General features: G+C 47.0%; 1 protein-coding gene across 1 annotated transcript in view; it reads left to right on the top strand.

Annotated features, from left to right (window-relative positions):
* The first annotated feature begins 3,946 nt into the window (after nucleotides 1–3,946).
* Nucleotides 3,947–25,353, top strand: part of Parm1 (prostate androgen-regulated mucin-like protein 1) — a 79,954-nt gene continuing 58,547 nt past the window's right edge. The window contains exon 1 of the mRNA XM_033759303.1: nucleotides 3,947–4,138. Within this exon, the coding sequence (XP_033615194.1) occupies nucleotides 4,096–4,138 (43 nt within the window). The 5' untranslated portion in view covers nucleotides 3,947–4,095. The remainder of the gene's footprint in view (nucleotides 4,139–25,353) is intronic.

The raw sequence follows: 25,353 nt of genomic DNA, 5'->3' as shown, positions 1-25,353 counted from the left end.
TCCTGCCTGTGGAGGTCAAGCCGGGAGGGACAGTCACAGGAAGGTGAAGGCTTCCTACTGCAGCTCAGCCATCACAGAGCGGAGTGGCATTGCTAAGGACAGAGCGAGCCCAAGTTGCATATCCGTGGATGCCAAGAACAACCGTTGCAGGGGATAAGATTTTCCCCTTGCATTTTGGACCTTAGAATGCTGTTAGTGTATCTCAAACTCTTCTATAATAATGGCTGACCTCTACCAGCCTCAGCATATATGGCCGATCGAATTTATCCTCATACAACACCAGGAGTGAACTATCCTATGTGTTCTGTCTCCTGTGTTTCTGAAGCACATGATGGGTCTGTTCCATACTTCACAGGTAAAGAATTTCCCTGAGAAGGAACTATACCTGGAGTCTCATCAGACCTGATTTAAAGCACAGTTAAGTGAGACTTGAACTTACCCTTCCTGTTGGAATGGGTTAAGACTTTGGGGGTCTATGGAGTGGGGTGAGTGTATTTTGCATGTGAATGGATTTGAGTGAGGATCAGAGGGTGGAATGTGCTGGATGGAATTCATCCCCCACACACATCACAAACTCACTTGCTGAAGTCTTTACCCCTGGTGTGACTATGTTTGGAGACAGGGTTTAAATGCTTCACTGCCGAGTGATCCACTTTTGGAACACCCATAGCTATGGAACATAATGAAATACTTTCTCTTTGAATTCGTGTTCCTTAAATTTTTCTAGGTAACATATCTGAATTCAAAATTCAAACAAAAATTTCAATCTTTAGCATAAATGGATTAAGAAGGTGTTTAAGGGTAAATGAGACCATGAAGATAGGGTGGTGAGAGGAAGAGGACCCTGGAAGCCACCTGGCCAGTGCTTCTGCCTTGGAACCCTTAGCCTCTGAAATGTGAGACCTCACAGTCTGTTGTTTAAGACAATGGGTCTCTGGTGTCATCGTACCATTGCTAGCAGAGTAGCACAGCGCCTGCACAGACTGCTGAGGCCAGTCGCCAGCCAGCCAGCAGATGGCACAGACAAGGTTAGGACGAAGCCTCCAGCTGCCCTCGGCCTTGCCTCTCCAGCTCCCAGACTTTAACCTTTCCTTGGCCAGGATGATACTCGCAGAGCCAGACACAGCCCCTCATGTCCACCGACATCTGTTGTCCAACAGTATCTGTGGGGTGGAACTAATCCAGGACATCAGAACCAAGCTGGCCAAGGGCAATTTTTGTGTAAGACACTACAAGTCCACAACGCTAGAAGTTCATTTAAATAAAGATCAAAACAAGAGTGTTTGACCCAGCTATATGCTTGGAACGATTCCTACAAATAGCAGAAGCTCAGTGAATGCTAGTGGATATTATTATTATTTATGATGTTTAACATAATAAGTCACTGCATATACTTTTGAGATTGCTCACCTCTTGTCTGACACCAGGGGTAGAGATGATTCGTACCCACAGTGGCACACATGGCCCTGTTCCTCCTGACCCTCTCTCCTTTCCAGTGGGCACATGGAGAGATTGTGCTTCCCGATTTGTTGAAGTCAGATATGGCTGCTGACTTGCTTTCACCCATAAAACACAACCAGAAGCATCACTTCTGACTAAAAGATCAACTACTGCCATAACCTTCCCTGCTGTCTTCCCTGCCTCTTGGAATGTGGAAGCCAGTGGTGGGACAAGAGTCCAAACAGTGGGGACAGCTACCCTGGAGAGGAGCCAGGATCCACAGAAGACTTTGATGATAAGCAAACTGTCACTGCTCAAGCCACAGAAACTCGGGCTGGCCCATGACAGCAACATCACCTGCTCTACCCTGGGTGTGACAGCCACTATGTCCCACCACCAATCAGAAGGCCTGGCACATGGAACGTGATTACATATGCTTTGACTGGATTAGTAAGCTCAAATGTTTTAATCAGCAATTAACCTGAATGTTTTTAATTAAAGAAATTATTTCAGCTCTGAAGTCTTAGAGCTCTGACTGATTAGAATGTGGGGCTCACCCCCTTTGAGTACCAAGCAGTCACTTTTGCTCCCCAAGCTAGAGCCCCACATGTCCTGCATTCTGGAGGGACCCCACTACAGTGCTGCTGAACTTCAATAGAGCTGATTTCTCTGGGCAGTGGTCTTTAAAACACATTACTCCCACCATTACGACGCTTCCGTATGTCCCCCGTAGACTACATCAGGAACCAGAAGGACCGGGAGGTCAAGAGCATCCAGAGAACACGTGTAACAAACTGTGCTTGCAGTTTCTTAGACTGGGAGGGGGATGAAGCAGGTGGGCATTGGCCTGTGGTCTCCCCTGGTCCTCGCTGCAACAGGAACCAATACGTTTACCAAGGTGCAAGAAGGAGCCGGTGAAAGTGGAGCACTGAAGCAAAATCTGCAAGTGGTGCTGGGGAGCCCGGGAACTGGCCTGCCCGCTGAGAATGTGAGGAGCCCTGCTAGATGAGAAAGAAGATACGAAGGAAGGTGTCCTCCAGAGGCACCAGGCACCACAGGACTTTGTGTTTCTTAAGTCCTAGGGGACACGGGGCTCCTGCTCACCAAAAACAGAGAGGCCTACACTCCCGCTCTACTGGGGCTGCCAACTCAGGAAGTCCCAAGTGCAGGGGGAGGGAATTAAGCAAAGATCCTTTTAATGGTGGCTTTGGGACTCTGTGCCTCTGGTCTCCATCCCCTGGATGAGAATAGGACAGGTCAGACACATTGACTTCACTGGGCCCCACAGCATCCTGCCCCGAAGATGTGCCCACCTGGAGGGTTTCTGTGGGAAGTAAAAGACAGAAATAGTCAGCACTAGCAAGTCACCTAGGGTAGCAAGTACACAGCAGTCAGCTAGAAGAGTCACTCTGTGTCCCAGGGCCTGGTGCACGGAATCCCGCCACCAGCTTTGAGACTCGGAGCGCAGGATTTGCCTTTCCTGTGCCTTCCTTTTCTTTCTTTCTTTCTTTTTTCTTTTTATTGAGTTTATTGGTACATTTTAGGGATACAGTACAGTTACATTCATTATTGGTATCCCGCACCTCTACATGACAGGTCTTGGTTCCCATTTTCCCCCTTGTCCCTGCCCTCCCTTCACCCCCTCCTCCCCTCCCCATTTACAAACACTTTATTTCCATGTTTTCAATTTCTCGTATTTTTTTCCTCTCCCTTATTACCTTTCCCCCACCCTTCCCACTTTCCCTACACCTTTCGCCCTTTACTTCCTATTTCACATTATTAATTATCTCATTAGGATCCTGTGTACTATTACAGTTTTTCACACCAGAGAAACTATTTGGTCTTTCAGTTGAAGAAATCTCTGTATGAACATTAAAAATAGGGAATCCTAAAATAAAACTAAAAAGGAAAGTAAAAGAGAAAAGGCAATGATGTAAGATTAAAATAATCCTTAATTCTTCCTTTTCTTGATGTTTTCATATCTGATGCGTGGTCAGGAGTCGCCCTACAGTAACCAGCTGCGGGCTGGTGACAGAGAGCACAGCCCTGGCCCCTGGCCCCGGGCCCTAGCCACTCGCACTTTTCTTGATGTTTTCATATCTGACGCGTGGTCAGGAGTCGCCCTACAGTAGCCAGCTGCGGGCTGGTGACAGAGAGCACAGCCCTGGCCCCTGGCCCCGGGCCCTAGCCACTCGCAGGAGGGTCTGCAGGGGTAGGGGTCCCGGTTCTCAGAGGAGAGGAGGTGTCACTCTGCTCTCCAGGCTCCCGTTTCCGTGGGGGGAGCACAGAGACGTCCCTAAATCACTCCTCTGTTCCCTTGCTGGTCCCTCAGCTCCCAGCCCAAGCCAGGTGCTTCCAGGGCTCCTGCCTCGGCTTCTAGTAGGTCTCCGCCGCGGACTGTCCAGCAGAGGCCGCCCTGGGCCGAGTTCCTGGGACCTGAGCGCAGCAGGAGGGAAGGAGGGAGGGACGACCAGGGGGTGGCCCCGTCACCGCCAGGCCCGGTAGGAGGGGTTTGGCGGAGGCAGCTCCGGCTCCGGGTGGGGATGGAGCAGGAGTGCGCCCGGCGCTGGAGCTCACGCTGCTGACTGCGCCAGCCGCTCCTTGTACTCCTCACCTCGCCGCCTGCAGCCCGCGCCGCCCGCCTGCTCCAGGACCATGGGCAGCCGGGCACTCGTCGTCCTGTGCTTCCTCGTGGCAGGTACTCACAGTCCCCCGGGGCGCGGGTGAGGAGGAGATGGGGTTGCTCCCAGTGTGGACCCCAATCCAGTCCGGTCTAACCTGGGTGCGGAGTGCGAACCCAGATCCAGACTCAAGGAAGGTGCGCGGCCCCCGGTGCTCCTGACGCGCGGAAGGCGCGGTGGTGGGTGTCCTTCCTGCTTCAGCCTGTGCCCCGGTAAAGGCGGTGCGTTGGAACCGCGGACTACACCGCGGTCCTCGAGAGCCCTGGAGCCTTGCGGCTGGGGCCAGACCCGAGGTTCGCCACAAGGAGGCTGAGTCAGGCGTGGCGGCCGCCCTGAGGCTACTAGGGCGCTCCTGGCCTTAGGACTGGGGCGTGTGTCCTGGCTCCGAGTGGAATGATGAGGCAGGACAGTGCCGCGAGGGTTCGGCAGCTCAGACTCTGGCTCTGGTCCTAGTCCGATGTGCACTCCCGAGTCCCTACTTTTGGGCTGTGGCCAGGTGGTCGGTGACAGCCAGATCCTCACCTGAGACACCGAATTCTTTCTGCTGGGCTCCAGGAGCTAGGAACCCAGTTAGTCAGGGCGCAAGATTCTGTGCACTGCTCTGACCCGGAGCCTGCGTTTCTCCCATTCTTACTTATTTCTGTGTTATTTTGAACAGCCCCGGCAGCTGGCAAAGGCGGATTAACCCTAACAGGCACTGTGCTGTGGCTTTTTACCCTTGAAAGGCTCAAGATGTTTTGCTTGTGATTTCGTTTTTGCTCAGTCCTAGCTAAGCCCGGTACCTGGGAAGAAGGAGCACTGTCCACTTGGCCTATGTGGGAGCCCGGCCTCTAAGGTCACAAGCAACCCTCAGGGACCCAGGCAGCCCTACTGTCCCTTCTCAGCAGGTCCCCAGTCATACCTGTCCCTAAAGGCCACGACCACCCTCATTTTCTCCGAAGTTCATCCCCAAAGAATCTCTTTAGGCCCCATTTCTTGTTAGAGCTGTTTGAGGAAAATTATCAGCCAAATAACATAAAAAGAGTATAAGTACCTCGCAAGAGTCTCTGCATCCAAAGGAAGGTGTTTTCAGATCTACAAGACTTATTTTCCAGGAAAAGCAGGCACATTGGTGAAAGAGCCAGGGTGGCAGGCACTGCCTGAATGTCTTGGTTGTGCTGGAGCTCAGCCTGGCCCAAGAGGACACTTTTCTTCTCTACTTTCCCTTCAGCTCTAGAGGCTTTAATTTTTAAAGTATATCATCATCATCATTACTGTAAGACCTTTAAAGTGACGCTTTCTTGAGTGAAGAACAAGGTTGGGGGGACTTGGAGGGTGGGGGTGGGCACAAGTACTGAGGATTGAACCCAGGAGCGCTCGAAGACAGAGCTGCAGCCCCAGCCCTTTTTGCTTTTCATTTTGAGACATGGTCTCACCGAGTTGCCCATGCTGGCCTTGAACTTGTGTTCCTCCTGCCTCAGCCTCCTGAATAGCCAGGATTACAGGTGCACTACCATGCCCAGAGGATTGGATTTTAGCTTCACAAATCCTCTCAATGTATACATAGGCTGTTCTCCAGGACGTAGACCGGGCACTCACACATATGTACGTATTGTCAGCAGTCCAGGCCAGAAGGTCTCTATGTTTATCCTCTTGTGTCTTCAAAGGAAGGAGAAAGTCTGGGTGGTCTTCAGCTGTCTGGAGGCTGGTTCTGGTGGCCACTTTTTTACAGCACGACTCTTTTACAAACTACTCTCAAACTCTTCTCATCTGGGGACTGCAAGTTGAAACTCCCAGGTTCAAAGTCACTCTGTAGCATGGTCTCCAGCCTTAGAAACCTCACTTTTTAGGGCTTTAGAGATGCTTCTCCTTCATCCCCTACCTGCCAGGGCTGCCTTTGATGTTCTATGGCCCCATTATTCAAACTCCCTCACCAAGAGATCTAAGATACAGTGAAACTTTCAAAGGTCTTTTTTTGTACTACTGCAGAGGACAAAAGAGGAGCAGGTCATAGGTAGGAAGGCACAAACCCCCATGCTCTTGCTGCTCCTGCCCTGTCTGCTATGGTCTCCTGCAGGAAGAGTGTGGCTCACCCCACTGGCAGGTACTCTGTGTGTCCTGTTGTCCCTGGGTGAACAAGGCAGAAGAGCTAGACCCCAGCCTGCTGCCCCCTTGGCATCTAACTAACCTCCTGATGTCCTCTTCCTTAAAGGAAGAGCCCTCCCTGCACATTTTCAGCTTTCTGTCTTCTGTAGGCCCTGCTGTGTGTCTGTTTAACCTTTTCTCAAATATATTAATGCAAACCATAGTGGCACACGCATTCACAGGAATGTCAGGGCCGTCTGTGGTTTGCTCGTGTAGTAGAAAGAGTTGCTGGCCTTCCTTTGGTCTGCCAGACTCCTGTTCTCCAAAATCTGTGGTCATAGGTGAAGACAGGACAGTTCTCCATACCACGTTGGACCTGAAAGGTGGTATCTCTGCCCTGTTGTCTAGTGCACAGACAGAGGCAGGGCTTGGAGGTGGTGAGCAGTAGATTCTTCCTACAGCTGGATCACCAACAGCATTCACACCATTTAGGGCAGTGTGTGTTCTTATCTTCAAACTTGATGGAAATAAAACCTTACAAGGCTTTGAGAAGTGTGAAATGATGATCTGTACCTTCAAGTAAACAGTGCCAGGATGTAGCAAAAGTGCCCAGTAAACATTAGCTAATCAATATCCTCATTGATAAAGCTGATTATATTCTGCAATTTCCAGAAGCAGGGTTTAATTATACAATTCCCCTTGGATGATGTAAATCAAAGGTCTTTGCTAATGTCTCAGGGCAGCTCTTCCAACAAAACCAATGAGCAAATAGACCCTACTGAGTGACTGATTTTGGACAATAGTCCAAAAAATGCTCAATAACAGAAAGAAGTAACATCTCACCAAGGACTTCATTTCTTTAGCAGAGAATTTTGAGAACTGGTGTTTTTAAAAGCCTCAGTCAGCTAAACCTTAAAGGTCAGGTGCCTAGAGCCACAACATTTTGGATAATTCAGATCAAACAATTTGGGAAACAGGTCATTTTGTCTGAAAGTTCTAGAATGGCTCTTTCCAGAAACCCACATCATCAATAATTCCCAGATTTCAACGTAAGTGCAGCCTGTAGACCTGGTCTAATTGTGCTTGTGTTTTTATGTAGAAAATTCCAGTCAAGTATTTATACTGCTTAAGCAGACTTTTTAAAGCAATCATTTCCCCTCTCTGGCAAGAGCCCCCACTGGAAGTGGTGGACAGTAACATTTAAAAAATATTTTCTATAGGAGTTGGCCGTCTTATCACCTAGGTAAAGTCTGTTCTGTGGTAAGCGAAAGGAGTCCTGCAGTGGTGTTTACAATCGTGTGCTTCCTTTCCCAAGTTGCTGTCCCTGAAACCCAAAGTGTTAGTGTAACAATAAGTACATGGTTGGCTCATGTGCTACCGACTGAAGGAGACCTTTGGCAATGTTAAGGTTTCCTGTGGAAGACAATGGATGGAGAGGAGGTGTCTATCTGCTTTACTCAAGGATTGCTTTCTACTTGGCCATGCAAGGATAGTGGGTTGCAGTTCAGATACTACGCAGGCAGGGTGACTACCCGGTAAGACTCCTGTGTGCAGGTAGTTCGCAACATTCACAACATTTTAATTACATTGTAAATTATTTATGAGACTGATTAATGTAACATCCTAGTTTCTGTTGTGCAGATCTTTAAGGGCTCATCATAACCCTTGATAGCAGTGTATCATTTCCTTCACCTGTTTAACATTGTTTTACACTTTGAAGCCATTGCCATTTCATCAGTGCCAGTGATGGTTAAAACAAAAGTGAGTTATTGAAATCTTCCCACTCATACTTTCCTTTGGTGCAGGGTGGCATTCTATCAATGAAAAATATACTGTCTTAATTTTCGTTTGCCTAATGTTGCCAGATTTAGCAAATAAAAATCCAGATTGTCCGACAAAATTTGAATCTCAAATGCACAGTGACTCTAAGTATGCACCATGTAAAGTGAATGTCAAATCCATCTAGCATTCTGTGTAGTTCTCTGGCAGCTAGACTCAGTCTTTCATCTGCAGCTCCTCTGTGTAGTCAAGCTCATCTGAGCAATGGGTTTGGCAGAAGATTAGCTTTTTTTGGAATCTTCCCTCAGGGGTCTTTACCTGCCCTCCACCACTTCACTGAAAAAGATCTGTCCATGAAGAAATGGGCAGGTTTAAGAGCCACTCTCTGGTCAGCAACTGTGTGGGTTAGGATTAAGGAACAGCTGTCACTGATGTAGCGAAGTCTATGCATTGTGACTGCGTATCCATTAGCTGTGCGTTTCTGTGTGCGTCGGAACAATTGGTGAGATTTCTGTGGCCCTTCTCACCTGCATTAATGAGCCCCCTTTGACTTTTCCTCTTGTGTGTTTCTTATGGTAGCAATGTTAAAAATAGCTGAAACAGCTAGAACTAGAGGCCTCATGGAATCTTGCTGGAAACTGATTTAAAAAGAAAGTTACAGAGTACCTCTGGGTTTCAGTGTTGTTTTTTTGTGCCAGGATCTCAAGACATCTTGCAAATATGAATTAGATAAGTTTTATATAGTACCTGCTGGATAGGTTTATTGGTGTCACTTAAAAGCAGTGGCTATACAGAGTTGAGAACAACATGTTAAACGTTTAAGAAAGATGTAAAAAGAATCTTTTAAGCAATTACATTCTGGCAGAAATGGGCACTGCCATACCTGAGGCGAAAACGTGTGAATAGCTGACTGCTAAGTGGGGAGATGGTGACAAATTACTAGGTGTGATGTTTAGAAAACATTACCTTTTTGATACCTAAGGTGAATGGTAGCATATATTTGGGAGATGATATCCTCCACTTACACTGCAGATTCTCACACCTGATGTTCTTTTCTGTGAGCAAGGAAGTAATGACGTGGAACTTGAGTGCAGGTATTGAACAGGACAGGAATTCAATTTATTGCTCATAGTTGTGAACCTAGCTAGAGCTACCACCCAGACTTACTGCTGGTGAGGTGGCACTGTGTGTTCCTATCCAGTGTTAATAAACGATATGTTATAATTTCCATTGTGACATTCTTTCTAGCTATGTTTAGTCAGAAGCACTCATCACTGTGGAGAGAGTTTACTTACCTGCTACTGTATTCACAGTGGACACTTCCAGTGCTGGTTGCCTCTTAAGAAATGCTTCCTCCAGGTCCTTGAATAGGCTTTTATGACCTGTTTTAGTCCATGAGGCTGCTGTGGCAGCCCGGCTCTGTAAAGTGGATTCCCTTAAGCAGCAAACATGCGTTTGTCATCATGCTAGAGGCTGGCATGTGTAAGATCAGGGTGCTGCAGATGATTCTGTCCTAGCTCACAGGTGGGGCCTTGTCAGTACGGTCTCACAGTGGGGAAGGTGAGGCTGACCTCCCGGTTTCCTTCATGAAATCCTCATAAACAGTCCCCAAGGTTCATTCTATCACCTTGGGAGTTGGGATTTTAACATCTAAAATTTGGGAACATGAGAACGTTGAAGCCATGGCACAATCCCACAGATGGGGGCAGAAGATAGGGTTATGCTGGAATCAAACACAGATGTGTGACGGTAAAGCTCTCCGCACTGTGGGGTTCTTGCTTTGTAATGGAATTTGGCTTTGGGGGGGAAGAACAATTAAAAGGATGCTCTTTTTATGTGCTGTCTGAAAGTTACTGTGCACCTGGATGTGTACAGGATAAACTCAAGATCCCTGTCTCCTTTGAGTTAGCTAGTATATCAGAAATGTGATATGTACGGGCCTCTCTGCCACTGGTTTATTTGCGCCCTAAAGCAATCTGATAAGCTAAACACTTCTTTGTGAAGGAGGCAAGTTCTTGATAAATCACGAGCTGCCAGTCATAAGAATTCGTGTGCTGATGGACTCTGCTGCATCAAAATGTGTGCGGTCCCCACAGTGGACTACGGAGAGGGCTGCATGCCTGTGGAGGTGACATTAGAAGAGGGGAGCCCTGATGTCCTCCTTCTGTGGAGGGCTGATCAGACATGTCAGCAGCAGAGGAAGGATCGTCACCTTTGGAGGCTAAATGATCTTTGGTCGGTCACTTACATTCTAGGAATTCTAGCGGGGAAAGAAAGGAGACACAAGCTTCCATATCGAAACTGAGATGGAACTGGACAGTCTGGAGGGGCAGTGGCTGCTTGAGGATTTCTGCATAAGGCTCAGAGGAGTGGCTGGGGAGAGAGGATAGAATGAAATCAAGGAAATTATCCAATGTGCTGATGAGAGCTGTTGATAATTCGAATCGCCCGGGAGTACCAAGGCCCTTGCTGCTGCTGCACTGTTGCTGCCCTGCTACTGGCAATAAGTGTTCACGTTTCTCTTTTGAGGGTTGGGGTCAGAGGTACCTCCTCTTCTGTGAATAGAAAGTTCTGTAAAAGGCTGCACACTGAGCCTTTCTGCTGAAATTACGTGGTGACCCAGGCAGGTAATCCAGGTGCTTCAACACTGCCAGTGCGAGGGAGACAGCCAAAGCCAAGGTAAGTGGGCCGCATGGTTTGAATTAACTCTGGTGCACTGAGTGGCCAGAGCTGCCCACTTCCAGGTCCTTTCTAGACTGTACCTTACACCTAGTCCTGCTGGGAGCAGACTGCCCTCTGCACGCTCATGGGAGAGATCCAGCCCTGATATTTCTCACATGACAATGGGATTGTGGTGTCACATTTGGAAGCAGAGTGGTATGGGAGAGGAGTTTTGGAGCAAGAGGATGGAGTGGAGTGCGAATCCAGAGCCTCATGTTCTCCCCGCAGAAAAAGGACACGCAGAGAGAATCAGCGTCTACTATGCACAAGCACCAGAGGACAGGTGGCTTATTTCACTGTGCTTCCTAGCCTTGTCTGTCTCCAACTGAAAGCAGAAATGAGCAGAAGATGAGCGCTGTTTGACCTGCCTCTGTGTCCTTAGCACAGAGAATAGAGTGAGACATTAAGGTGGTACTTAATAAATATTCATACAATTAATTTTTAATTGAGTATCTACATGCACTAAACACTTTCTTAGGCTCTAGAAATACAGTGATGAGCAAGACAGACAGAGCTCTACCCTCAGGGAATTTCCATTCTCTGAAGATGATGAATTTGGACTTATGAAAAGAGAAACAACAGTTGAGAGTCCGATATTCAACTCCAAAAACTCAACGTGCCCAAACTGAGCTCCAACGTCTCCTTCCTGCAAGGCTCACCCTGCAGCTTTGCCCCGTGGCAGCTCCAATCCCTGCTGTTCCTACTGCAAGTCCTGTGTCACCCTAGCTCCACGCTGTGTCCCTTCAAGGCAGCCTGCTCAGGTGCCCTTTAAAATACATCGGGAACTCACCCACCTCTGCTACCCCTGTTGCTGTCCCCAGCAAAAGCTGCTGCCATCTTCCTCCCAAATCATCCCTCGAGGCTCCTCCGGAGCCTGCTTCCCGTGGAGCCACACCTGGTCCTGGGACCTGTACTGGGGAAGTCTCTGCCCTGCACAAGCCCTGTCACAGCTTCCCTGTGGGAAATATTCTCTCCAGATGGCTCCACGGCCAACTCCCCACCTCCTGAAAACCTCAGTGACGGTCAGCTTCCTGTGGGCTGTGACACATACCCAAGGTAGTCAGCGTACAAAGAGAAGCTTTCTGAGACTCGCAGCAGTCTGATGAGACCAGGTGCCCTGGCTTTGGGCCTGGGTGGCACAGGAGGTCCTGGCAGGAGGGCCCGATGGAGGAAACCATCCACCTCATGTCCAGGTGCAACGAACAAAGAGAAGGGAAGAGGGCAGTATCCGCAGAAGCTTTGAGGGTGCCCTCCCTGGGCCTAACCCTCCCCCAGGTCCCACACCTCCCAGTGGAAGCAAGCTTTCAATACTGTTCCTCTGCAGGACACTCTAGACTCAAACTGTGGGCCTAAGTTAAAATGTCACTTGCTCAGTGAGCCCTGCCCTGACCAGTGTCTGGCTTCACAGTGTGCCACCTCCCTGGTGTGTCCCTGCACCCTCTGCTTCCTGTCTCTGCTCAACATCTTCAGCGTCTGTGTCCCACCCCTATGCCTTATGAAAACAAAGCCCCAGGAAGACAGGGACTTGATCTCTCTGGCTTCTCCTGGCCCCTCTGTGATATACCACTGCGTGCCACTTAGGGGACACTTTATTAAACTGAGTGATAAAGATAGTTAGTTTTGAGGGCTGCCAAAATTAAGACTTCCTTCAGATTTTTCCATAGATCACTCAAAAATAAGACATTGGCAAACTTGCTTACCCTCAAGGGACTCGTATCTTGTTTTTAATTAGCTTTTTTCAAACCAGTAATCAGACCATTAGTCTTCACTGAGGATTTAAAAAACAAACCTAAAAATATCAGCTGTTTTTGAGCTATGCAAATATAAAACTCTTCTTTTTAAAATGTGAGCCCTAAAGCTTTTTCCTGCCATGGACATTGTTTTAAAGTAGCTGAGACTCCCCAAACTCTTTGGTGAATTAAGAAAATGTCCCTTTGAGTTCAGCCAAGGAGGATCAAGATACCTCCACGATTTGTACATATTCGTGAATATTGGAATAACTAAAAATAGCCTGGTGAGGAAAAGTGGCTTGTGTTTAAAGGAATCACACATGGCAATTGCCTAGTAAAGGTGGAGAATGTTCGGTCAGTTGGAACGCCAAGTGTTGTAAGGGCGAGTTCGTCACTGAAGAGCTCAAGACCACACTGGGTTTTCTGGCCTTAGAGACCCCACCTTCTCCTTTCCCATCCAATAGGAGATAGAAATGACGGCTCTGACTCAAACTGGTGTCCTGGGACTGGGACCTACTCTGCTCCTGCAGGGCCAGCACCCCTGAAAGTTCAAGTGGCTGGGAGCCCTGGCTTCATCATGCAACAAATACTCCTGAAATGTTCTGGCTGGCTCAAAACAGGAATGATAGTGCTATTTAGTGCTGCCAGGAGGGGGAATGTGAGCTTTAAAAAAATAGCAATATATTGATCTTGTTATATTAATTGGAGCAATTTAAAAATAAATCAAAGAAGGCAAAGTTGACAGTTTACTGAAAACACTTGCCTTGCCCACTTCAGAGGTTCATTTGTCCATTCCTTTTTTTTTTCAGTTTTTGTTATTAGTGTACGGTACATAAGGACCACATTTCTCGTGTGGAGTTGGCACGTGTACACACCACATCTTCATTCTTTCATTCATCCCCTTTCTGGCCCCTCCACCTCTTGGTCTCCTTCCCATTTGCAAAAATCTATCTCCCTTTTTTCCATTATCTATCTTTTATTTTGTTCTTTATTTATAATTTGTATATGAGAAACTATATGCTATTTAAACTCCCGTGTCTGATTTATTTCACCTGACATTATGGTCCCAAGTTGCATCCATTTTCCTACAGATGACTCAAGTTCATCTTCTTTATGGCAGAGGAGTGCTCCATTGTGTACCAGCCTGGTCAGATGACCCGGCATACCAGGGCAAAAGAAAGCCTCAGCCTAGAAGAATTATTCTCTATGTACCAACTGTAAAAATGGTTACCATGTGGTGTAATTGTTCACTTCCCAATATGTTGAAAAAGCAAACTGCAAAATGAACCAGGCATTGCTACGTGCATGTGTGTTTGCGAGCATGTGGGGTGTGTGTATGTTTGTGTGTGTGTGTGTTTGTGTGTGTTCCTGGAGAGAATGGGCTTAGAAAGCTGCAGTGTATCTCTAGTAAGTGAGTTTAGGTCAGTTTCATCTCTCTCTCTCTCTCTCTCTCCCCCACTCCTCTCCTTGCCCAAATTATTTAATAAGACATCATGAATATTTTACATCCATCTTTAGCAACAGTAAATGGGGTGATAGCAACTGCGAGATGACTGTTTCAATCCTCAAAAAATCTCGACTCAAGAAATTATTCTGATCAAGCCCTCAAAACTAAGATCTGAGATGCTAGGGATTTGGCTCAGTGGTTCTTCCACCTGCCTCACAAGTACAAGGGCCTGAGTTCGATCTCCAGTACTCAAAAAAAAAAAAAAAAAAATCTGAGAGATGCAAATGACCTCGGAAAGGTTTATGGACCTCACTGAACTCATGGGCAGGGAAGGTTCTGAATCATTGATCAAGACCTGCATCTCGGATAGTATTTTGAGGGGCTTGGAATACTTTAAGAATGTACAGTTGTTGTTTTCTTTTATCTAAATTTCAGAATCTGTCCCTTATGAGAGCAATTTCTTACACAATATTCTAAATTTCTCACAATGAATGTGGCCAATTTAGATATGGAATAAGAAAAATAGCCCTCAGAAGATTATATAATCTGTCTTTCCTCTGGCAATGTTCCATTTATTATCTCATCTTTTCAATAAAGGATCAATAGAATGTGGTTTAGCAGATGCTGGAGGGTCCATTATCAATCCTCGGGTGCTGTCAGAATGCAGTGCACATACAGCTGGTGAGACCTGGGGGTGGCTCTGGGATGGCCCAGATGGAGAGCCCTCTGTCCCAGGTGGACCTAGACACCTTGCTGGCCTTTTGGAAATGTGCAGCTCACCAGGATTGGCACATAATGCTGCATTTGTTTCCTCTGCAGCCTCTCCCAGTCCTCCCAGCGATGCTGTTCCCATTCTGCAGTCCAGGTCATGGGGGTCAGAAGTTACAAAAGAGCCACCGAGCACATGGGCAGCAACTGCGTGGCCTGGCACAGGTCTTGCATCTTACCTGCCTCCATCCTGTCACCTTAAATCCCCTCCAAGTTGCTAACCCTCCTGTCTCCCAGGCTGATTCCTCTCTGATCCCCACAGCAGCTTGAGGTGGAAACTTCATTCTCTCTTCCTAAACACCACAGCTATCTGACGTGGTCACTGTGATTCACACAGCCTCCTGCTGGCCCTGGGGGACCCATTCTGGCCAGTTTTGGGGGATTTGTACAGGCCAGCCCAGACTGCTACAGAGGGAGGGAGGGAAAGGTAAAAGAAAGTAAGACGTGTGATGAACAGGTATCATCTCCCCAGTACAAATATGATCACATGGCCAAGTGTACTAATAAGAAGGAAACCACTTCCTGAGCCACACACATGTTGACAAGGACCCTGACTGCAGTGACAAACTGCATTCGTCTCCTCGTGGGCTCACAGTGATGCCCAAAGCAAAGCAGTGATACTGGAAACTTTACCGATCTGCATTGGCAGGTGGAATAAGTCTACACCTTATTGGGAAAAGTAACAGATAGGTAGAAAGGATCAGGCACTGTTTATGATTTGATCATCTTCCTCTGTGCCTGATGGCCTCTGTGTAAGGTTTCAGCTCAGAAGTGAGGGAGCAGTAGAAACAGAGCATCTCCCCGTCACTCAGCCTAGGGAGTCACGGGCCTTGTCACTGTCACCTCTCACTCAGCCTGTCAATTAAACAGCATCCACATCTGACCAGGCCTCCTCAGCCACGTGTCAGGGAACACAGGCTGAAGACTGTTAGCAGCATGGGATTGAAAACTCCAGCTGTGCAAACTGGTGTAAACAAGCTTTGCCAGTAATAATTTGCAAGGTTAAAAGATGGATGGGCAGAAGAGGGAGAAATTGAAAGGCTAAAAAGGAACTTAAGAGAAGCTGTGGTCCTTATTTGATCCCGAATTAAACTGAAAGTATAAAAATGAATAACACACTTGTGAGACAATTGTTAACATGCACATTTCTAGGTATCTGACGCTGTTAAGGTATTAATATGCCACGCATGATAATGACATGGCTCTTATATTTTGAACAACTCTGTTATCATTTGGTGACACGTGCCATTATATTTACAGAGTAAGTGCTATTGCCCTTAGGAGCTTCTTCAAAATGATAAGGGAGTGGAAAAAAATAGATGGGGACATTATAAGAAAAAATGATTGTGGGTCACTAATTGCTGAAAGAGTGAAGGGAACATGCAATTCATTACACTCTGTCCTTTGTTGATAATTTAATTCTTCCGTTATAAAACATCTGTTTGATTTTTGTTTGTTTGGGGAGTATTGGGATTGAATCCAGGGCCTTCACATTGAGCTATATTTAAAAGACATTTTTTTAAATTTTTTTTTAAATTTTGAGACAGGGCCTCACAAAGTGGCTAAATTGCTCAGGTTAGGCTGGAGTGTGAGATTCTCCTGCCTCAGCTTCCCAGGGTGCTAGGAATACAGGTGTATACCACCATGCCCAGCTATAAAAAGTTTAGTCTCCCAGACCTCCTCCATTGTTTCCACCAAAAGTCCAAAGCCATTAGCAAGAGGCACAACAAAAGAAAAACAGGATGGTAACCACTGTATGACAGGCCATGGAAGGGTCGGTCGTTCATGCTTGGGAAGTCCTCCCTGGGGACTTTCAGGCCTCTCTGCTCTGGCTCCTGCCACTTCCAGTCCAGTATTCCCAGTTCTGGTCCCTGCCGACCAAGGCTCCCTGCCTCGCACAGGCCCAGCTTCCACCTCGGGAAGCTAGTATCAGCACCACTGGTCTTGCAGTGTGGAGCGTGGGCAGGTGTTGGCCCATGTCCCTCCTCCTGCATGTGAGTATGTGCCTGGCAACAGGCTCAGAGATGATGCCCAAGGTCTCACGGTCATTTGGTGGCTGAAAGGAGATGGAAATCCAGTATACCCTTAAGTCCCTGACCTCGGGACTCCAGCACTTCTCATCTGAGAGGCACTGTGCTCCATGGCAAGTGACACACTGACCTGAAGGAGCCAGAAGTCACTGCCTATGTCCGGCACGGAGAGGGGCATGGAACCTCAGAAGAATGGCCCACAGGACAGGCACATCTTCACAGAGGACAGCAGCATAGGCCTGGGCCTGGTATGCCATTGGGTCAGAGGCTGCAGTGTGAGGGGTGCATGCATCCACAGGACAGCAGCAGGCTGTGGAGCCCTGAGGGGTGAGGGAGGGCACTGCAGACCCAGCTAGTCTCCCTGACACACTTGTACCTGAGCAAATGCAATTTAAAAGGGAATTAAAATCCCTTTCTATACTGGCTTTCTATATGGGCAGCCTCCTCTACACTTCATAGGAAACAAGCTTTTGCTAGCAAGGGCTGTTTCCCAAGCTCCAGCACTACATCTCACAGGGCAAACCACAGGCAGATACCTGCGGGGTCCCCGGAAAGTGTGTCTGTGTTGGACCTGTGCTCCCTGGAAGGGAGTTCAAGCTGTGTCCATCCAGGTGGGGTTTCTTGCTTCCCTGTTGCAATCCACAGGTTAATCTCTGCAAAGAATTGTCACGATAGAACCTGGACCAAGCCAATATCCATGAATTCATGATGGACACTGTGTCCTATGAAAACGGGAGAATGTCAAATCAAGGTCCTTACCTCTGGCAGCCGCTATCTCCTGCTCAGCATAACCCACATCTACAATAGAAAAAGAGTGACAGGGGTGTTGCGTATCCCCATTGCTTTCTTCTGTCCCTGGAAGCACAGGTCTCTTCCTTTGACCTGGGGACTCTGGAAATCCATCCTGTGTCCTCAGCTGAGATTGGAGCAGTCTTTCCCTGATGGAGAAGGGGGCAGTCCCCCACAGAAGAGCATGGCCGGAAGTGTCTTGTCCCTAACCATTACCCTTGCACATTGCTATGAGCCACTTATCCCCTTGAACTATGCAGACTGCCAAGCATGGGATAAATATAGATTCACTATTGTCTGAGTTTCCAAGTGCTGCCATAATAAATTAACACAAATGTGGATGGCTCAAGACAAAGACTATTCCCTCACAGTTCTGGAAGCCAGAAGGCTAAAATCAAGGCATTGACTATGCCCTGCTCCCTCTGAGCTCAGGGGGGACCCTTCCTGGTTTCCCCAATTTCCAGTCGCTCCAGGTGTTCTTCATCTGGTGGTAGCATAACTGCAGTTTTTGTCCCTGACTTCATGTTGCCATTCACCTCCCTCCGATGCTGTCTGTGTTCTGATGCCCTATGGTGAGGAGTCTGGTCAACCTCCTGCTGGAGTAGGTCCACCCTGGTGCAGGGAGACCTTATCTCAATGAGGTCAGCAAAGGCCATATTCCCAAACAAGTCCCTGTTCACAAGTACTGGGGGTTGGGACTTCAGCATGCCTTTTGGAGACGCAGTTCAACCCATGGCATTTACTTTACTTTTGCCTCTATACCATGTTCATGAAAGACCCTCGCTGATAAAAGGAATCCGTAACTTAGTCAATTATAAATCACTATGACTCAAGACAGCAGTTGCTACCCCCTCAAGTATTTTTATTTGCTTACATCTTTATTTATTTATTACTCCTGGTGATGGAAGAGAGTTGAGACTGTTTAAATCAGGTGTTTCTCACTCTAGGTAGTTGAAGCATTTGGAAGGAGACATTTTTTCAACTGTGGATCTTCCTGGACCCTAACCACCAAATAACAAACCATAGTAACTTACAGGTGTTGTGACAAGCAAGAAAAATATGTATATAATACAGTAAGGGAGGAGAGGAAGTAGGGAAGATATGCCTTCACATGCTTCCAAAATATTAGATCATTGGGAAGCAAGAGTCTGTTAATGAGGTTTTTATGTTCCTTCTATAATCCCACTCAAAATGGGTTTGCTTAGCAGCAACCGCACTGCTCACCCACCACCTTGAGAGGTGAGAGGCCTTGAAATGATTCCAGAACATTCTGACCTGGACACAGCTGGCAGTAGTTTGTATACCGATGTGGTTGTGTATGGGAAATTCCCAGCACTGTTTTCTCAGGTCTGATGCTCTGCTGTTGTCCAGTGAGGAACTGCACTGCATGGCAGGAGATGGAAACAGCAGCCTGTTCTCTTGCTTATGGCCATGGAGAAATGTCGCTTTTCCTTTGTTTAGTGGGGGAAGATCCACCTTCTAAAAAGCACCTTTTGTTTAATTTTGTGTACAGTATTACTACTGTAGATGTGGGAACACAACAGATCACAGGAATCTTTCATGGAAAAAAATGCAGATACCATGACATGCTAGGACAGTGGGTTTCTGTCTGCCACTGTGAAAAGTGCATTCATATGTGTGTGTGTGTGTGTGTGTGTGTGTGTGTGTGTGTGTATTTGTGAATGTTGGGTATTTTTACCTGCTTCCTTCCTTACTGAAATCATTGGAAGAATTTTTAAGGGAGAGATCATGTAGCATTCAAATGCCTTTTTAGGAAAATTAATATTTGATGTATTCATACATTTTCTGGAGTTACTAAAAGTTACCTTCCCTCCCCATATGCAAGTAGAATACATTTTATATGTAAAACCTACAATTATGTCATTTTATGTCTTCTGATAAGTGCCTGAGATGTATGTCAGGTAAAGTGGGCATTTATTTGGTTCTGTAGCTACTTATTCAATGTTCTTATGAAATTGTACCTTTCCTTTGAAGTCACAGTAAAAATCAATATTGAAACTCTTTCCTCTGGAAAAAAAATAAAATTGTATGCATAGGAGATGTAATACTTAGAGCATTTGCTTATATGGGTAAGAAATATTCTAAGAGTAAGAGATCTGAAGCCTTTATTGATTCACGTTATTCTGTAAAGGATAAAAAACTTTAAACCTCTGTTACTATAAACAAAGCTGCTTGATGAGAACTGCCTTTATGCTGAGATGAAAAGTTGCAAGGCAAGAGAACAGCCTCATTAGATTTTTTTAAAATCCCAGAGAGAGTCATTGTGTTGCCAAAGCGATGTGGTGAGACAGCCTGGGGCCCAGCGTTCATGCTCAGGAGACCAGGAGGAAAGAGTTCCCGAAGTTTGAGATTCTTCAGACAAAACTCAGATTAAAGGTGCTAATTGCAAAATCTGAGGTTATATAAGGGGTTCACAGATCAGCCAGCTCAGGTGTCTGGCTTTGGGCACCTGCTTAGGATGACCCAACTTTTCCATGGAAGATTGCACTTCATGATAATTCTTCTAGAATAAAACAAATGACAAGAAACATTAAAGCGTGAAAAGTGATTCCCCACTGCCACTGACATCTGAGCATGTTCTAGCCTCTCCAGAGACTTCTGTGTGACCAGAGATGCACATGAACCCGTGGGGCCCAACCCTCAAAGCCTGGCAGGACAGAAAGGGAAGAAGTGAACATCTCTCTCTCTCTTAGCGGCTCCAGGAACTGACTGGGAGGCTCCAGGTCTCCAAAGGTGGCCCGGGTCACTCTTGAACTTGACATGAAGGCTAGGAGTGGATCTGGAACACAGCTTCTGAACTCAAGTTCAACATGCACAGAAGGTCGTTCTGGAAGTGGGAGGAGAAGGTTCACTATTCCGGAAAGAACTCAAGCCCAGACCTCTAAGCTCTGTGTGAAGGGGGAAGTGTGGGGGAGACTGACTCTGCTAGGGTCAGTCAGGATTTCTGGAAAGGCAGTGAAATGGCACTTGGAGGGCAGGCAGACCAAGGAAGAGAGAGGCACTCAGAGAGTTGAAGAGAAAGGCAGGGTTATTTTCCCTAGCAGGTCCAGAGGAAGTCACCTTTCAGAGTCTGAACACCGTTTCTAAGTTTGTTCTCATATTTCTCTGTTCTTCAGCCAGGGCAGGGGAGCAAGCAGAATTTTACAGAAGCAGAATTTAGCAAAGGGTAGAGAGGTGGAAGTAATGTTGCTTTTTCTTTTTAACTTTTTTACATTTTATCTTTAAGAAAAAGGGAGATAGGGAGGTACAGGCAGGTGTTGTTTCCGCAGTTCATCTTTTGGGCACCTTTTGTGACCTTTGTGGCTTTAGCAGAAGTGACAAGCCTTGAGACAGGACAGGCAAGCCTTGAGACCATCAGCCTTGAGACTGGCAGTCTATACCCAGCTTTGGGACTGTTAGTCTCTGCTTTGTCTTTTGTTCCCTTCCATTCTAGCAGCCTCCTTGAACACAGAGGTCAGGCTCCTTGACCTCTTGATGCTGCCCTGGGCAAGGAGCCACACTGGCACCCAGGCTTTGCGATGCTGTGTCTGCTCTGGACAGCGTGACCAGCAGCAGAGCTTGGATTTGGAAGCGCACCTGTGCTCTTTGCTGAGCACTAACTACAAGGTTTCTAACAGCCTGGCTCTGACCTGTGTTTACTCACAACACCCAACAGATGTGCTGCTGCCGTCTTGAAATTACAGAGAGCAGTGCCACTGTCCAACCCTGCTGCACTCCCAGGTTCCACCTGCTCATTTTCTCTTCTCTCATGACACTGATGGCCCCTTCCACATCCGGTTCCAAGGACCCCGCCACCCCTGCACCTGCGGACAGCAACTGCTGCTGGCTGTGATGACAGAGGAGAGGGCACTGGTGACGTTGGCCCACCTCACCCAGGCTCCTGAATGTGCAAATTATACTGTTTATGCATTTCTTTTATTTTATTTTTACGAAATTGCATTTAAAAACATCAGACCTAGGTAACCCTTGATTTCACAGGAATTTGGCAGAACACAGGCAATTAGCTAGGTGCTATATAATTCAGGAAGCCTGATTACTAGTTACATCAAAATTTATCTGAGAATTTAAGTTTAAGCCATGGTGGATAGTTTTCTTCTAAAAATGTTAGGCAGTTTGGCTTTAAAGAAGCACTGGATTAATTCAACCCCTGCTTTCTTGCTGCACAGTGTCATTCTGAAGCACAGATTTAGTTCATAGGATGGTAAATGGATAAGATATGCATAAGCTTGTTTTGACTTAACAGTGATGACAAATAAAATGTTTGGGTAACTGAAATATTCCAGACGGTGGAGCTTACTCTATACAACGTGGGATGCAGATTTTGAGAAATGAAAACAAAATCGTGTTTCAAAGTACATTTAGCCCCTATGGCAAATGGTGAATTCCTCCACTATCTGTTAAGTGAATTGAATGGTGATCATTAAATCTGTTGTTTATGATCCAAAATGGGTCGTAACCTGAAGCCTACCAAAACCTAGATGACCTCTAAGGGAGCATCAGGAAGCCCATGAAATGCCTGACATCATAGCACACCTGTGCATCCGTACTTATGTCCACTGCTTCCCTCGGGAGAAGATCCGTAGATTTTATCCATTGTCTGAGTTCTCTGCCCCAATAAGGTGACGCTAGTGCAGCAGTCTCTCTGTGATTCCTCTGAGCAGTGACTGAGGCGTTGAGAATTCACAAGGCCCCTGAAGGCCCGGGCCTGGCTCAGTCATGTCTGGGCATAGCTGCCATCATACAGACTGCTTCTGCGTGTGCACATCCTGCCCACACTCACCTTTGCCCTTGGAGATGGGGATTGAGTGACCTCTCAGGGACAGGAAGCGGAAGAGCAGGGGGCTCATGGGTGTGTCCCCGGCATGGCACTGAGTCACATGTGTGGCTGCCTGGTAGGTGCGCTTCCCGTGGCAATCTGCTCCCTGGAGGCTCATGAAAGCTCCATGTTAACGCACAGAACTCATTATACTGGAACCCACCTCACGGGCATGGGTCTCCAAGGTTCAGGACTCTAAAAACACTGACCCCAAAGAAATCAGACTAGTGGCTAGTATGAATTTCAATTTTAAAAATGGAAAATTCTACCCAGAGCTTAGAGTTCTTCAGGCTCCTGCTCTTTAAATCTAATAAAGAAAATGCCATAAAACACCAGTGGTTTCCTCAGAGCTGTCAGGAGCTGCACGACATTCCACCCTTACAGGCTTTTGGCAGTCAGCTTAATTCTCCCTGGTAGAGATGAGAAAACCTGAAGGTGGAACTGAGGCCCATGAACAAAGTCACACATTAGGGGTGAGGCCAGAGCCCAGTGCTGGTCATGACTACAAGTTCCCCTTGTTCTCTGCACCCAGATGTCCAGCTGTTCCCAAGGCACTCGGCACCAGGGGGTGGGGTGCCCTGCTTGGTAGAGGAGGTGTTTGTATGGACTCACACATCAGATGGGCCATCGGCAAAAGAAATTTCACAGTGAAATAAACAGTGCATTCCCTAGAGTCTAAACCTGAAGAAGTTTTCTTAAAGTACAGAATCTTTCTCCAAACCAAGCAAACAAAGGACAATGTACCCACAGCCAGCAAGAAAATCACTGAGAATAGTCTTTCCTTGTAACTGGCAACCTTTAAACAACTTTTTTGGTGGACTTGCTTGCATTTTTTTTTCTTTCCAGAAGAAAACACAGCCTGATTCAAAACATGGATGGCAAGAAAGATTTGGGGCCGGAAAGGCCATCCGTGTTCCCTGTGTCAATGGCTTTTTGCAAAATCCATAGAAACTGAAGCGCAGTAATTCTATCACGTTTTGCCAATTTTAAACCTTTTTCCTATAAAAGTATGTGATGTGAAGTGTCTGGCAGAGATGTTTTTACGGTCAGCTGCACTGAAATCTCATCAGAATGCTGGGAAATGTGTGATTTATGTACTTTGATTTTTTTTTTTTACTTCTAAGAGTTTGCATCTGAGCACAGAGACACACGGGCCCAGAGTGGGGCGCGGTATCACTCCAGCTCAGGAGTCTGCTCGTGCCATTGCACGGATGGAGGGAGCCTCAGCCAAGCCTTCAGCGCAGATCTGCACAAGTGTAGAGTGGGGGTCCAGGACCCTCTTCTGAGCTCAGGCTCCACCCAGCAACAGACAAGAGAAGAGAAACTGAGGTTTATTAGACTGATCCAGGTGACAGCTGTTCTAAGAGGCTCGGACAGACAGGTCCATGTGCCTCTACAGCAGCCCTGCCAGGCAGGTGCTACTGGTCTCTGTTTCCAGATGAGAAAATAGGTTTAATGAGGCTCAATCCTTTGCCCAAAGCCATAAGCAATGGGTTCGCCCATGGGGGAATAATTATTAGCCTAACCCAGAAGAGAAGAGTGAGGGTGCGTTTATTGATTATAGGGAAACATGAGCGCTGGGGATAATCCTGAACAGTGTCTCCTGGAGCAAAGAGCTCCGGGCCTTAACCCGTGACTCACGCGTACGTGGGCACGCTCCTGCGTTTGCTCAGTTCCGGGTTCTGCTGCTGTTTGCATGGCTTGGACAGCACTGCTGGATGGGAGCACCTCAAGCGAAGCGGGAGCATAAATGAGAGATTAAAATCAGCAAGTATACCCAGTGCAAAAAGAAGCCAGCTCAGCATTACACAGTGGCTTTGCCTAGGTCCCTGTGGCTGTCTCTGCAGAGAGTCTCATCTGTAGCAGAAAAGCTGCTCAAAAGCACAAAGCCCTGAGTTCAAATTTTGTAGTGAGAAAGAAAAAAATAGCTTGAAGAAATATTAATAGTTGTTGACAAGGGAAACAGCCTTTCCCACCTGCCCAGACAAGTATGTACTTTGCCTCTAAAAGTTCTCAGACTAAGCCAGGTGTGGGGCTGTAATCCTAGGCTGCTTGAGAGGCTGAGACAGGAGAATCACAACTTTGAGCCCAACCTGGGCAATTTAGCAACCTAATGAGACCAAGATTCAAAATAAGTAAGTAATTGAATTTAAGAAAAGGACTAGGGCTGTAAGTCAGAGAGAAGGCCTGGGTACAAACCCCAGTATTGCAAACCCCCACACACACCATAGTAGAGTGACCCTATTACTACAAGAAAAGAAGAGAAATGAAGGAAAATTTCTGCCTAGCAGCTTACAAAACCCCAGAGCTGGTGGGCCCTGGATCTACACCTAGATCTCTTCACCATGAAGTCCGTGCTCCTTCTCCTACCTGTGCTGCTTGTGTGGGTGTCCTGTCTCCTTCCACCTGTAACATGAGATTGCCAGGCCTACTTTTCAGGACTGGTGGATTACAGGAGACGGATTTACCCAGAGCAACCTTGACATACCAAAGTTCTTCAGTAAATGGTGTCTCTCTTCCTACACTTTGTGCTGGTAGCAGCTCTCAGTTGTCTCTGATTTGTTTGCTGAGTTAATTGATTCATTTTTTGCTTTTTAAAATTTGAGCCTACCTCAGCTCTTTCTCCAATGCAGAAGCAAAAGGATGTCTCAAAGTAGAGGAGACTGTATGACTTTGAGGACCAGGAGAGCCAGAGTAACATGCTGTTCTTTCTCGTCTGTTTGAAGGAGAACTGTTAGCAGCACGGGACAGGAATGGGATACTGTTCCCTCCCCAGGAGAATGCCTGGGATCCATGTGTCTTTTTCACAGAAGCTGGCCTTTGAGAACAGCTAAATATCCTTCATTAAACCATTTCGGGGTGCTGTTGTGGGAGGAGTGGGCGCGAGACCTCACCAGCTGTGCCCTGATAGCATGCGCTGACCTCTGTCATTGGGGCAGGTAGCGCAGGATGCTGTCCACCCACCCACTGCACAGTGGAAAAGACAGACAGTGGTAGAATGGAGCTTTCAAAATAAGACCCAATGATATGTTTTATATCATTATAAGATATATATATATATATATAT

The sequence above is a fragment of the Fukomys damarensis genome, unplaced genomic scaffold, assembly GCF_012274545.1.
Source record: "Fukomys damarensis isolate Sample0158 unplaced genomic scaffold, DMR_v1.0_HiC HiC_scaffold_37, whole genome shotgun sequence".
In the NCBI taxonomy this organism is placed as follows: Eukaryota; Metazoa; Chordata; class Mammalia; order Rodentia; family Bathyergidae; genus Fukomys; species Fukomys damarensis.
Note: the sequence above shows the minus strand (reverse complement) of the source record. Positions and strands in the feature narration are given on the sequence as shown.